At 41.2% G+C, this 13,674-nt stretch overlaps 1 protein-coding gene across 1 annotated transcript in view; it reads right to left on the minus strand.

Moving 5' to 3' along the window:
- Positions 1 to 13,674, minus strand: part of MYO15A (myosin XVA) — a 99,798-nt gene that overhangs the window by 40,462 nt on the left and 45,662 nt on the right. The window contains exons 22-27 of the mRNA XM_073648475.1: positions 10,407 to 10,582; positions 9,753 to 9,837; positions 6,108 to 6,161; positions 5,197 to 5,278; positions 4,856 to 4,986; positions 4,573 to 4,668 (exon numbers count right to left, since the gene is read on the minus strand). Coding sequence (XP_073504576.1) covers positions 4,573 to 4,668; positions 4,856 to 4,986; positions 5,197 to 5,278; positions 6,108 to 6,161; positions 9,753 to 9,837; positions 10,407 to 10,582 — 624 coding nt within the window. The remainder of the gene's footprint in view (positions 1 to 4,572; positions 4,669 to 4,855; positions 4,987 to 5,196; positions 5,279 to 6,107; positions 6,162 to 9,752; positions 9,838 to 10,406; positions 10,583 to 13,674) is intronic.

Here is a 13,674-nt window from a genome sequence, read left to right on the forward strand (position 1 = left end):
ATTATGTAGCTACAGCTAGTACTGTGTCCCTGTCTCGGCCTGTAAATGATGTAGCTACAGCTAGTATTATGTCCCTGTCTCTGCCTGTAAATGATGTAGCTACAGCTAGTACTGTGTCCCTGTCTCTGCCTGTGAATTATGTAGATACAGATAGTACTGTGTCCCTGTCTCTGCCTGTAAATGATGTAGCTACAGCTAGTACTATGTCCCTGTCTCTGCCTGTGAATTATGTAGATACAGATAGTACTGTGTCCCTGTCTATGCCTGTAAATGATGTAGCTACAGCTAGTACTGTGTCCCTGTCTCTGCCTGTAAATGATGTAGCTACAGCTAGTATTATGTCCCTGTCTCTGCCTGTAAATGATGTAGCTACAGCTAGTACTGTGTCCCTGTCTCTGCCTGTGAATTATGTAGATACAGATAGTACTGTGTCCCTGTCTCTGCCTGTAAATGATGTAGCTACAGCTAGTACTATGTCCCTGTCTCTGCCTGTGAATTATGTAGATACAGATAGTACTGTGTCCCTGTCTCTGCCTGTAAATGATGTAGCTACAGCTAGTACTATGTCCCTGTCTCTGCCTGTGAATTATGTAGATACAGATAGTACTGTGTCCCTGTCTCTGCCTGTAAATTATGTAGCTACAGCTAGTACTGTGTCCCTGTCTCTGCCTGTAAATTATGTAGCTACAGCTAGTACTGTGTCCCTGTCTCTACCTGTAAATTATGTAGATACAGATAGTGCTATGTCCCTGTCTCTGCCTGTAAATTATGTAGATACAGCTAGTACTATGTCCCTGTCTCTGCCTGTAAATTATGTAGATACAGATAGTACTGTGTCCCTGTCTCTGCCTGTAAATTATGCAGATACAGCTAGTACTGTGTTCCTGTCTCTGCCTGTAAATGATGTAGCTACAGCTAATACTATGTCCCTGTCTCTGTAGCTACTGCTAGTACTATGTCCCTGTCTCTGCCTGTAAATTATGTAGATACAGCTAGTGCTATGTCCCCGTCTCTGCCTGTAAATTATGTAGCTACAGCTAGTACTTTGTCACTGTCTCTGCCTGTAAATTATGTAGCTAAAACTAGTACTATGTCACTGTCTCTGCCTGTAAATTATGTAGATACAGATAGTACTGTGTCCCTGTCTCTGCCTGTAAATTATGCAGATACAGCTAGTACTGTGTTCCTGTCTCTGCCTGTAAATGATGTAGCTACAGCTAATACTATGTCCCTGTCTCTGCCTGTAAATTATGTAGCTACTGCTAGTACTATGTCCCTGTCTCTGCCTGTAAATTATGTAGATACAGCTAGTGCTATGTCCGCGTCTCTGCCTGTAAATTATGTAGCTACAGCTAGTACTTTGTCACTGTCTCTGCCTGTAAATTATGTAGCTAAAGCTAGTACTATGTCCCTGTCTCTGCCTGTGAATTATGTAGATACAGATAGTACTATGTCCCTGTCTCTGCCTGTAAATTATGTAGATACAGATAGTACTGTGTCCCTGTCTCTGCCTGTAAATGATGTAGCTACTGCTAGTACTATGTCCCTGTCTCTGCCTGTAAATTATGTAGATACAGCTAGTGCTATGTCCCCGTCTCTGCCTGTAAATTATGTAGCTACAGCTAGTACTATGTTCCTGTCTCTACGTGTAAATTATGTAGATACAGCTAGTGCTATGTCCCTGTCTCTGCCTGTAAATTATGTAGATACAGCTAGTGCTATGTCCCTGTCTCTGCCTGTAAATTATGTAGATACAGCTAGTGCTATGTCCCCGTCTCTGCCTGTAAATTATGTAGCTACAGCTAGTACTTTGTCACTATCTCTGCCTGTAAATTATGTAGATACAGCTAGTGCTATGTACCCGTCTCTGCCTGTAAATTATGTAGCTTCAGCTAGTGCTATGTCCCTGTCTCTGCCTGTAAATTATGTAGATACAGCTAGTGCTATGTCCCCGTCTCTGCCTGTAAATTATGTAGCTACAGCTAGTACTTTGTCACTGTCTCTGCCTGTAAATTATGTAGATACAGCTAGTGCTATGTCCCCGTCTCTGCCTGTAAATTATGTAGCTACAGCTAGTACTTTGTCACTGTCTCTGCCTGTAAATTATGTAGCTAAAGCTAGTACTATGTCCCTGTCTCTGCCTGTAAATTATGTAGATACAGATAGTACTGTGTCCCTGTCTCTGCCTGTAAATTATGCAGATACAGCTAGTACTGTGTTCCTGTCTCTGCCTGTAAATGATGTAGCTACAGCTAATACTATGTCCCTGTCTCTGCCTGTAAATTATGTAGCTACTGCTAGTACTATGTCCCTGTCTCTGCCTGTAAATTATGTAGATACAGCTAGTGCTATGTCCCCGTCTCTGCCTGTAAATTATGTAGCTACAGTTAGTACTTTGTCACTGTCTCTGCCTGTAAATTATGTAGCTAAAGCTAGTACTATGTCACTGTCTCTGCCTGTAAATTATGTAGATACAGATAGTACTGTGTCCCTGTCTCTGCCTGTAAATTATGCAGATACAGCTAGTACTGTGTTCCTGTCTCTGCCTGTAAATGATGTAGCTACAGCTAATACTATGTCCCTGTCTCTGCCTGTAAATTATGTAGCTACTGCTAGTACTATGTCCCTGTCTCTGCCTGTAAATTATGTAGATACAGCTAGTGCTATGTCCCCGTCTCTGCCTGTAAATTATGTAGCTACAGCTAGTACTTTGTCACTGTCTCTGCCTGTAAATTATGTAGCTAAAGCTAGTACTATGTCCCTGTCTCTGCCTGTGAATTATGTAGATACAGATAGTACTGTGTCCCTGTCTCTGCCTGTAAATTATGCAGATACAGCTAGTACTGTGTTCCTTTCTCTGCCTGTAAATGATGTAGCTACAGCTAATACTATGTCCCTGTCTCTGCATGTAAATTATGTAGATACAGCTAGTGCTATGTCCCTGTCTCTGCCTGTAAATGATGTAGCTACAGCTAATACTATGTCCCTGTCTCTGCCTGTAATTTATGTAGATACACGCTAGTACTATGTCACTGTCTCTGCCTGTAAATGATGTAGCTAAAGCTAGTACTATGTCCCTGTCTCTGCCTGTAAATTATGTAGATACAGCTAGTGCTATGTCCCTGTCTCTGCCTGTAAATGATGTAGCTACAGCTAATACTATGTCCCTGTCTCTGCCTGTAATTTATGTAGATACACGCTAGTACTATGTCACTGTCTCTGCCTGTAAATGATGTAGCTAAAGCTAGTACTATGTCCTTGTATCTGCCTGTAAATTATGTAGATACAGCTAGTACTGTGTCCCTGTCTCTGCCTGTAAATTATGTAGATACAGCTAGTACTGTGTCCCTCTCTCTACGTGTAAATGATGTAGATACAGATAATACTACAATATATCAAAAAGGAAGGCAGCACTCTAAAGCAAATGCAAAAAAATGTGGACTTTATTAAGCCCAGATGACAACGTTTTGGTTTAAAAAAACGTTCCACAAGCCGAAACGTTGCCGTTTTATAAAGTCCACATTTGTTTGCATAATAGTAATAATAATAAAATAGGATGATGATACAAATAGTACTGCCTCCCTGTCTCTACCTGTAAATAACGTACATACAAATAGTGCTTCCTCTTAGTCTCTACCTGTAAAGGATGATGATACAGATAGTACTGCCTCCCTGTCTCTACCCTGAATGATTTAGATACAGCTCATACTGCATTCCTAACTCTACCTGTCACTGTCATGTACAGTATGTACAGATAGTACTACCTCCATGTCTTTACCTATTAATGATGTAAATGCAGTCAGTTAGTACTGCATCCCTGGTTCTACCTGTAAATCATGTAGGTACAGATAGTACTACCTTTTTGTCTCTACATGGAATGATGTTGGTACATACAGTGTTGCCTCACTGTCTCTTCTCATGAATTATATAGGTTTAGATAGGACTCTCTCACTGTGTCTCTCTGTAAATGAAGCAGACACAGATAGTACTGCCTCCCTGTCTCACTGACTATATGATGTAAAGAATATTAGGATTGAGGAAAACTTTTCACGGACACAGGAGACGCTTACTAAATGATGTAGGTGCAGATAATACTGTATTACTGTCCATTAATAATAACATAATAAAGTAGATACAGATAGTTCTATCTCCTTGTCTCTTTCTGTAAAATAAGTAGGCAGTAAGAGGTCTGCCACCCTGGTACCGCCCTTTTTATGTGGCTTAAATGATGTAGTTAGAGGTAGTTTTGTTTCCCTTTCTCACTCACAAAATGATGTAGGCACAGATAGTACTGCCGACCTGTCTCACTGACTAAATTATATAAGGAATGTCAGGATGGAGGAAAAGTTTTCATTGGGCACTGGAAGCACTTACTGAGTGATGTAGGCACTTATAGTACTGCCACCATGTCTCACCTTCTAAATGATATAAAGGTTAGCAAGATGGAGGAAACGTTTTCACTGGCACTGTAGGCACTCACTAAGTGATGTAGGCACATATAGTACTGCCTCCCTATTTCTACAGTCAATTTTACATTTTCTATTAAATTTGTTTCTGAAATAAAATAATTACCAGTTTGAAGGACGTTACGGCTTGTGGCTTGAGATCATCTTCAACTGGAAGCAGGGAGGATCCGAGTGTCATTGCTAACATGCCAAACAGAGGTTCCTACAAGAATTTGTCAAGATCTTAGAATCTGTTCTAAGGCAGGGGGAGGACTGACCAAAAAGAAAACTTGCAAATGTCCATGGAACGAAAACTGGTGGTCTGCAGGACTCCCTGATCCATGCAGATAAAAGGGCCTAGAGATGGATGCCCCCTCCCCAGTTAAGAACGCCATTGTGTATTTTCTTACCCTGAAAAAGACTCGAACGTATTTGAACATGGGGTAGTTGTTGATGTCGAGGGGCAGGGTGAGCTGGGTGAAGGCCTGCACCCTCGGGACGTGAGTTGGCATTACATACTCCAGCATGATGTTCTTCTGAGCTGGAGGGACGAAAAAGAAGACAATTATAATGATACAGGCCATCTCAGTAGTGCAGCTTCAGGCTTTGGGCCTGTATCTTTAAGTGATTATATCTCAGCATTAATGTGAGTTATTAAAAAAATGCTTTTTCAAGGGGTCTTCCTTAATCAATTTATGGCACCCTAGTAATGGGGTAGCATAGAGACTATCTTCTGGGTGAGGTGTTTTACCTGACGACGTGCGGAGGAGGCCGGACAGCTCAGCCGGGATCTCTATATGGGTCACATTAAATACTTCTCTCTTAGTTAGCTCCTGGATAGAGAAAAATATTATAGTTATAATCTGGAGTCTACAGGTCTCCCCCCACCATCCACCCCGATCTGGTCATTTTAGGGTAAAAGAGGCTGAAATTCAGCTGTTTCTAATAGTGGCCATACTCATTAAAGGAGTTTTGGCTAAGCCTGCCAGCTGGACTGGGTGACCATGTAAAGTGTGTTAGGTGTTCGTCTAACATTCATTTGGGTAAATGTTAAGAAAAAAAAAAAGATTGAACATGCTGAATTTCCATATGTCCGATCCTTTGTTTTCCCAAGAGGTAAGCTCACACCAGAATTGTCTGGCAGTGACTTGTAATCCTTTCCCCATTGAGAACACACTGCAATTTTACATATTAGGTATCCATGAGGTCGTAATAAGTAACATGGAGAATTCATTCAAATTGTAATTTGGTGTGAAACATGAGCAGTAAAAAATAAAAACTAGACCAATAATTGTTTTTTTTTCCTACACTTGTGTCACAAAAAAATGATATAAATGACACAGTAATTTATATGTACCCCTAACAACGCTAAAATAATAATACAATTTGTCCCGACACATCAATGAAAAAAAAAATTATGGCTGCTGAAAAGAAGACAAGCAAAAAAATTAATTAATTAATTAATTAATTAATTAACTGATGAGTTTTTCCAAGCATTATTTAATGACTCTTTCCTGTTCATTACATGTCTAATATGTATTTTTTTCTGATATTTTTCAAGTGGCACAAAAAATAAATAAAAACTATATAAATTTATAAAACATCTGTTAAAAAAAAAGTAATAAATAACACTTGGACAATAGCAATAGGTGCAGCGCTCACCTGCTCCGCCTTCCTGCGCTCTTCTTCAGCCAGCCTGCGAGCTTCTGCCTTTATCTGCAAGAATAAGAAATGTTTGCCCCACGTAACATCTGCCCCCCTTATATTTATAGTATCCATACCTGAAATAAACCGCCATGATGCTCCAGGTGTGGAGCGAAGTGCACACGCTTCATGCTGCCCTGCTCTGCAGTGCATACTGCCTCATACTGCGCTGCGTCCGTCACCGCACAGCAGGGATAGGTGTGGTGTCACTGCAGCCCAGGTATTGTCATACTTATTAATAGCCATCAGGACAAAAGCAGCTGGAGCACACAGACACCTGGTCTCCTGCATCTGTTTTCCATGTGGCCCCAACTTAAAGGGGTTTTTCCCATCTTAGCAAGTTGTCCACGGGATAGGTGATAACTTACTGACAGCTGGGGGTCCCACCTTCAGGATCTGAGACCACTCATTGTCACTCTTTTCATCTACATTCACACCTGCTTACAAAATCCTGCTGGTTGCCCTTGGAAACAGACTACAGTTTAGCTCCAGCTGTTGTCAGACATGTGACCATATAGCTCTGTCACCCCACAATGCAGCGGAATCCTGAGCTAGATTTCGATATGGCTTACTAGCCAACTTTTCACATCATTTTTCCAGCAGGAGATAGGAGGCAGGGTGAGAAGCGTAGCACTGGATATTTTTCATCAATAGCTGCACACACCCCAACCACACCTCTTCCACGTCCCGTGCGGATGCAGTACTTCCCACAAGGTTTTGAGAAGATTTGGCATTCATCCGGAAGATTTACCAACTCCCCTTTTTTTATGGGAACGTTTTATTTTACTTAAGTGCCCGTATTTGGGGTTAAAAATCATTTTTCAATTGGGTGGTATTAAATATTTTGTACCGTTTGGCTTTTACAAGCTTTTTGTTTCCATGCACATTCAACTTTGATGTGGTCTGTGGTCATAAATCGACTGACAGGAGCTTGAAAAAAGACAAATTCTCAGATAGGATAGTCAGAATGAGTTCACTGACTGATTCTCAGTTAACTCATACCCCTTTAATAGCCCCCAAAATAACGCCACCTGCGTCTGTGGCTGGTGTTTGTTATTACAGGTCAGTGCAATTTTTCTGGGCCCGGAGTTATATTTCGTAGTTATATTTGGCATCAGCTTGACCTTTCTAGTGTATATACCCACACCTGCTCTTCACTCACTGACTCACTTGTATACACATAACCAGACTGCGCCCTGACAATGATACATAGACGTACACGACTCCTTCTGGACCTTGAGACTTTGTCAATTATACCGGCAAAATTTGCAAATTTCACTCTGGATTTATTTTGTGTCGGGAATTCCGAGATGTTTCCATAAATTGCACCATTAATAATGCAAAATTGTATACTTTTTTATATATATTAGTTGTTAAAAACAAAAAGAACTTATATATATATATATATATATATATATATATACACAAATAGGTTTGTGTCTCCATTTTTTAATTTTTTTTCAATGGTTAGGACAAGGTGTAATTTAAATTTTTATTGATAACATTTTAGGGTACGTACAGATTTTCGATTCCTAATTTTTATTGCTTTTTTTTTTTTTTGCAGAGGATAGGTATGGCATTTTCTGTCCGAGGCATACTGTATGGGTTAATTAATTCTATATTTTCATAAATTGAACTTTTAAAGATGTGGCGAATCCAAATATGTCTCTTTTTTTAAATTCTTAACTTTTGCAAAGTATTGGAAAAAGGAGGGGTGATTCCAAAGTTTATTGTTTTATGTATATATACGGTATATATATATACAGTACAGACCAAAAGTTTGGACACACCTTCTCATTTAAAGATTTTTCTGTATTTTAATTACTATGAAAATTGTACATTCACACTGAAGGCATCAAAACTATGAATTACCACATGTGGAATTATATACTTAACAAAAAAGTGTGAAACAACTGAAAATATGTCTTATATTCTAGGTTCTTCAAAGTAGCCACCTTTTGCTTTGATGACTGCTTTGCACACTCTTGGCATTCTCTTGATGAGCTTCAAGAGGTAGTCACCAGAAATGGTTTTCACTTCACAGGTGTGCCCTGTCAGGTTTAATAAGTGGGATTTCTTGCCTTAGAAATGGGGTTGGGACCATCAGTTGTGTTGTGCAGAAGTTTGGTGGATACACAGCTGATAGTCCTACTGAATAGACTGTTATCTGCTTTTTTCTTGTCATAATACAAATTCTAAGTAAAGAAAAACGAGTGGTCATCATTACTTTAAGAAATGAAGGTCAGTCAGTCCGAAAAATTGGGCAAACTTTGAAAGTGTCCCCAAGAACCGTAGCAAAAACCATCAAGCGCTACAAAGAAACTGGCTCACATGAGGACCGCCCCAGGAAAGGAAGACCAAGAGTCACCTCTGCTTCTGAGGATAAGTTTATCCGAGTCACCAGCCTCAGAAATCGCAGGTTAACAGCAGCTCAGATTAGAGACCAGGTCAATGCAACACAGAGTTCTAGCAGCAGACACATCTCTACAACAACTGTTAAGAGGAGACTTTGTGCAGCAGGCCTTCATGGTAAAATAGCTGCTAGGAAACGACTGCTAAGGACAGGCATCAAGCAGAAGAGACTGGTTTGGGCTAAAGAACACAAGGAATGGACATTAGACCAGTGGAAATCTGTGCTTTGGTCTGATGAGTCCAAATTTGAGATCTTTGGTTCCAACCACCATGTCTTTGTGCGACGCAGAAAAGGTGAACGGATGGACTCTACATGCCTGGTTCCCACCGTGAAGCATGGAGGAGGAGGTGTGATGGTGTGGGGGGGCTTTGCTGGTGACACTGTTGGGGATTTATTCAAAATTGAAGGCATACTGAACCAGCATGGCTACCACAGCATCTTGCAGCGGCATGCTATTCCATCCGGTTTGCGTTTAGTTGGACCATCATTTATTCTTCAAAAGGACAATGACCCCAAACACACCTCCAGGCTGTGTAAGGGCTATTTGACCAATAAGGAGAGTGATGGGGTGCTACACCAGATGACCTGGCCTCCACAGTCACCAGACCTGAACCCAATCGAGATGGTTTGGGGGGAGCTGGACCGCAGAGTGAAGGCAAAAGGGCCAACAAGTGCTAAGCATCTCTGGGAACTCCTTCAAGATTGTTGGAAGACCATTTCCGGTGACTACCTCTTAAAGCTCAAGAGAATGCCAAGAGTGTGCACAGCAGTCATCAAAGCAAAAGGTGGCTACTTTGAAGAAACTAGAATATAAGACATATTTTCAGTTGTTTCACACTTTTTTGTTAAGTATATAATTCCACATGTGGTAATTCATAGTTTTTATGCCTTCAGTGTGAATGTACAATTTTCATAGTCATGAAAATACAGAAAAATCTTTAAATGAGAAGGTGTGTCCAAACTTTTGGTCTGTACTGTATATATATGCGTATATATAATTTTTTTTTTATTATTATTATTATTTATTCATTTTTAATTAATTTTTTCATTCTCCTGGGAGGCTTAAACCTTGAATCGTTTGAGCGCTTGTACTCTATAATGCGATGCCACATTATGGTTAGACCGCCACAATAAAACATTTATAGCATATCAAACCTCCTTATAAGTGACTGACAGTAATAGCGTCTTACCCTCAGGTATCTCCTTCGATTCACATACATGTGGACCAGAGCTCGAAATTTCAGCATGCTCTTTCTCCAGTTGTGAAACTTACGTCTTCAAGAAAGAAAAAAAAAAGATGCATAAATACAATATACAAATAAATTAATTAATTAAAAAAACTAAAAAAAAAATTCTATTATAAAAAAGAATAAAAAAACAGCAAAATAGATAAAAAATAATTTAAAAAAACTAAGCAAAATAATTAAAAATTAATTACAAAAAAGCAAAAAGCGGTCTAGTAATAACATGTTTCGCCCTCTAGGTAGTACAGATCCTCAATGTATATGGAAATGTAGGGGCCGAGCATAGAGAAGATGGGACTCTAGAGCAATTTACAGTGGAGCCCCTTTGATGTGTTGGAACATAACATTACATGCCCCCAATTTGAGGGAATAGTCAACCTCTTGTCTATTCCTCATGGTAGGACGGGTCTTACCTGGTCTGTTTAGTTTGCTTTTACCCAACCTAAAGCTAAGCCAGGCCCTTTGTCCCAAGGGGCTCTATAGCAAAGGCATGGGCTGCCCCTATGGTGTGTACGGCCTTAAAGAAATAGGTACAACTCTTTGAAAGCAGAAATCCATTGTATAATTATCTCTGATATGTGTATAGTACAGTTTTTGCACCTTGCCAGGTAGCCACGAGCCAGAGCCTGCAGTTGGATAATCCTGTAGCGGAGGGTCCGGAAACGTTTGCGGGTCAGGTACCCACGTCCGTAGCGCTGAAGAGTGACGGCCGCCTTGTTCATCAGTTGGTCTCGTTTGCTCTCTAGCTGCTGGTAAAGATTCTCCTTCATAAAGAGCTGAAATGGATAAACGACAAGAAAGAAAATGTATCATCTGATGATAAGAGTGCAGGGGAGGCACAGGGATTTTGTATTCCCTGCATTTCCGCTTACTACTCCCAGTGCGGTATTATTATAGGAAATTGCTACTTTTGTCTTCTTGTAAAAGGAGTTAATTATCTCCAAGAAAAGTAATGGGGAGGAGCAAGAACCCCAAAACAGCTGTCTACAGATGGGCGCCTTTTGGTGGAGACTCTTGTTTGACTAATACCATTGGTCATGTTGTAAGGCTCATTAAAAGCTCGGCCCGTGAGAGACAGATTTCCTTCCTTCCTTCTGGGAGAGAGCTAAATGGCACAGCATTTATTCCCCAAGGAGCATTGGACTAAAAAACTCAAGGAAAATCAGTATCCCTGCAACAACGAGTCCAACATGGCTCCCGCTGGCCACCAATGACTTAGGAAGAAACAAAAAGCTGTTGCATAGCCCAAACTTAGGCAGCGGCTGCTTTGTCACATGACATGGCCTCCCCCTGTAATTGTAAGTTTTTTTGTTTTATAGTAAATCTGCATTATAAAAGTTCAGGGCTTTCGATAAAAACTAGCTTTGCAACAAAGTTTTAAAAAGAGGAGGGGCTAATATATGAGGAGGGGCTAATAGATGAGGAGAGGCTAATAAATGAGGAGGGGCTAATAGATGAGGAGGGGCTAATAAATGAGGAGGGGTTAATAGATGAGGAGGGGCTAATATATGAGGAGGGGCTAATATATGAGGAGGGGCTAATAGATGAGGAGGGGCTAATAGATGAGGAGGGGCTAATAAATGAGGAGGGGTTAATAGATGAGGAGGGGCTAATATATGAGGAGGGGCTAATAGATGAGGAGGGGCTAATAGATGAGGAGGGGCTAATAGATGAGGAGGGTTAATAGATGATGAGTGGCTAATAGATGAGGAGGGGTTAATAGATGAGGAGGGGCTAATATATGAGGAGGGTTAATAGATGAGGAGTGGCTAATAGATGAGGAGGGGCTAATAGATGTGGAGGGGCTAATAGATGGGGAGGGGCTAATAGATGAGGAGGGTTAATAGATGAGGAGGGGCTAATAGATGAGGAGGGTTAATAGATGAGGAGGGGCTAATATATGAGGAGGGTTAATAGATGAGGAGGGGCTAATAGATGAGGAGTGGCTAATAGATGAGGAGGGGCTAATAGATGAGGAGGGGCTAATAGATGAGGAGTGGTTAATAGATGAGGAGGGGTTAATAGATAAGGAGTGGCTAATAGATGAGGAGGGGTTAATAGATGAGGAGTGGCTAATAGATGAGGAGGGTTAATAGATGAGGAGGGGCTAATAGATGAGGAGGGTTAATAGATGAGGAGTGGCTAATAGATGAGGAGGGGTTAATAGATGAGGAGTGGCTAATAGATGAGGAGGGTTAATAGATGAGGAGGGGCTAATAGATGAGGAGGGTTAATAGATGAGGAGGGGCTAATATATGAGGAGGGTTAATAGATGAGGAGGGGCTAATAGATGAGGAGTGGCTAATAGATGAGGAGGGGCTAATAGATGAGGAGGGGCTAATAGATGAGGAGTGGTTAATAGATGAGGAGGGGTTAATAGATGAGGAGTGGCTAATAGATGAGGAGTGGCTAATAGATGAGGAGGGTTAATAGATGAGGAGGGGCTAATAGATGAGGAGTGGTTAATAGATGAGGAGGGGTTAATAGATGAGGAGTGGCTAATAGATGAGGAGTGGCTAATAGATGAGGAGGGTTAATAGATGAGGAGGGGCTAATATATGAGGAGGGTTAATAGATGAGGAGTGGCTAATAGATGAGGAGGGTTAATAGATGAGGAGTGACTAATAGATGAGGAGGGGCTAATATATGAGGAGGGTTAATAGATGAGGAGGGGCTAATATATGAGGAGGGTTAATAGATGTGGAGTGGCTAATAGATGAGGAGGGGCTAATAGTTGAGGAGTGGCTAATAGATGAGGAGGGTTAATAGATGATGAGTGGCTAATAGATGAGGAGGGGTTAATAGATGAGGAGGGGCTAATATATGAGGAGGGTTAATAGATGAGGAGTGGCTAATAGATGAGGAGGGGCTAATAGATGTGGAGGGGCTAATAGATGGGGAGGGGCTAATAGATGAGGAGGGTTAATAGATGAGGAGGGGCTAATAGATGAGGAGGGTTAATAGATGATGAGTGGCTAATAGATGAGGAGGGGTTAATAGATGAGGAGGGGCTAATATATGAGGAGGGTTAATAGATGAGGAGTGGCTAATAGATGAGGAGGGGCTAATAGATGTGGAGGGGCTAATAGATGGGGAGGGGCTAATAGATGAGGAGGGTTAATAGATGAGGAGGGGCTAATAGATGAGGAGGGTTAATAGATGAGGAGGGGCTAATATATGAGGAGGGTTAATAGATGAGGAGGGGCTAATAGATGAGGAGTGGCTAATAGATGAGGAGGGGCTAATAGATGAGGAGGGGCTAATAGATGAGGAGTGGTTAATAGATGAGGAGGGGTTAATAGATAAGGAGTGGCTAATAGATGAGGAGGGGTTAATAGATGAGGAGTGGCTAATAGATGAGGAGGGTTAATAGATGAGGAGGGGCTAATAGATGAGGAGGGTTAATAGATGAGGAGTGGCTAATAGATGAGGAGGGGTTAATAGATGAGGAGTGGCTAATAGATGAGGAGGGTTAATAGATGAGGAGGGGCTAATAGATGAGGAGGGTTAATAGATGAGGAGGGGCTAATATATGAGGAGGGTTAATAGATGAGGAGGGGCTAATAGATGAGGAGTGGCTAATAGATGAGGAGGGGCTAATAGATGAGGAGGGGCTAATAGATGAGGAGTGGTTAATAGATGAGGAGGGGTTAATAGATGAGGAGTGGCTAATAGATGAGGAGTGGCTAATAGATGAGGAGGGTTAATAGATGAGGAGGGGCTAATAGATGAGGAGTGGTTAATAGATGAGGAGGGGTTAATAGATGAGGAGTGGCTAATAGATGAGGAGTGGCTAATAGATGAGGAGGGTTAATAGATGAGGAGGGGCTAATATATGAGGAGGGTTAATAGATGAGGAGTGGCTAAT

Source organism: Phyllobates terribilis, unplaced genomic scaffold (assembly GCF_046119375.1).
Source record: "Phyllobates terribilis strain yellow unplaced genomic scaffold, ASM4611937v1 Scaffold_9__5_contigs__length_417890890, whole genome shotgun sequence".
NCBI classification, from domain to species: Eukaryota; Metazoa; Chordata; class Amphibia; order Anura; family Dendrobatidae; genus Phyllobates; species Phyllobates terribilis.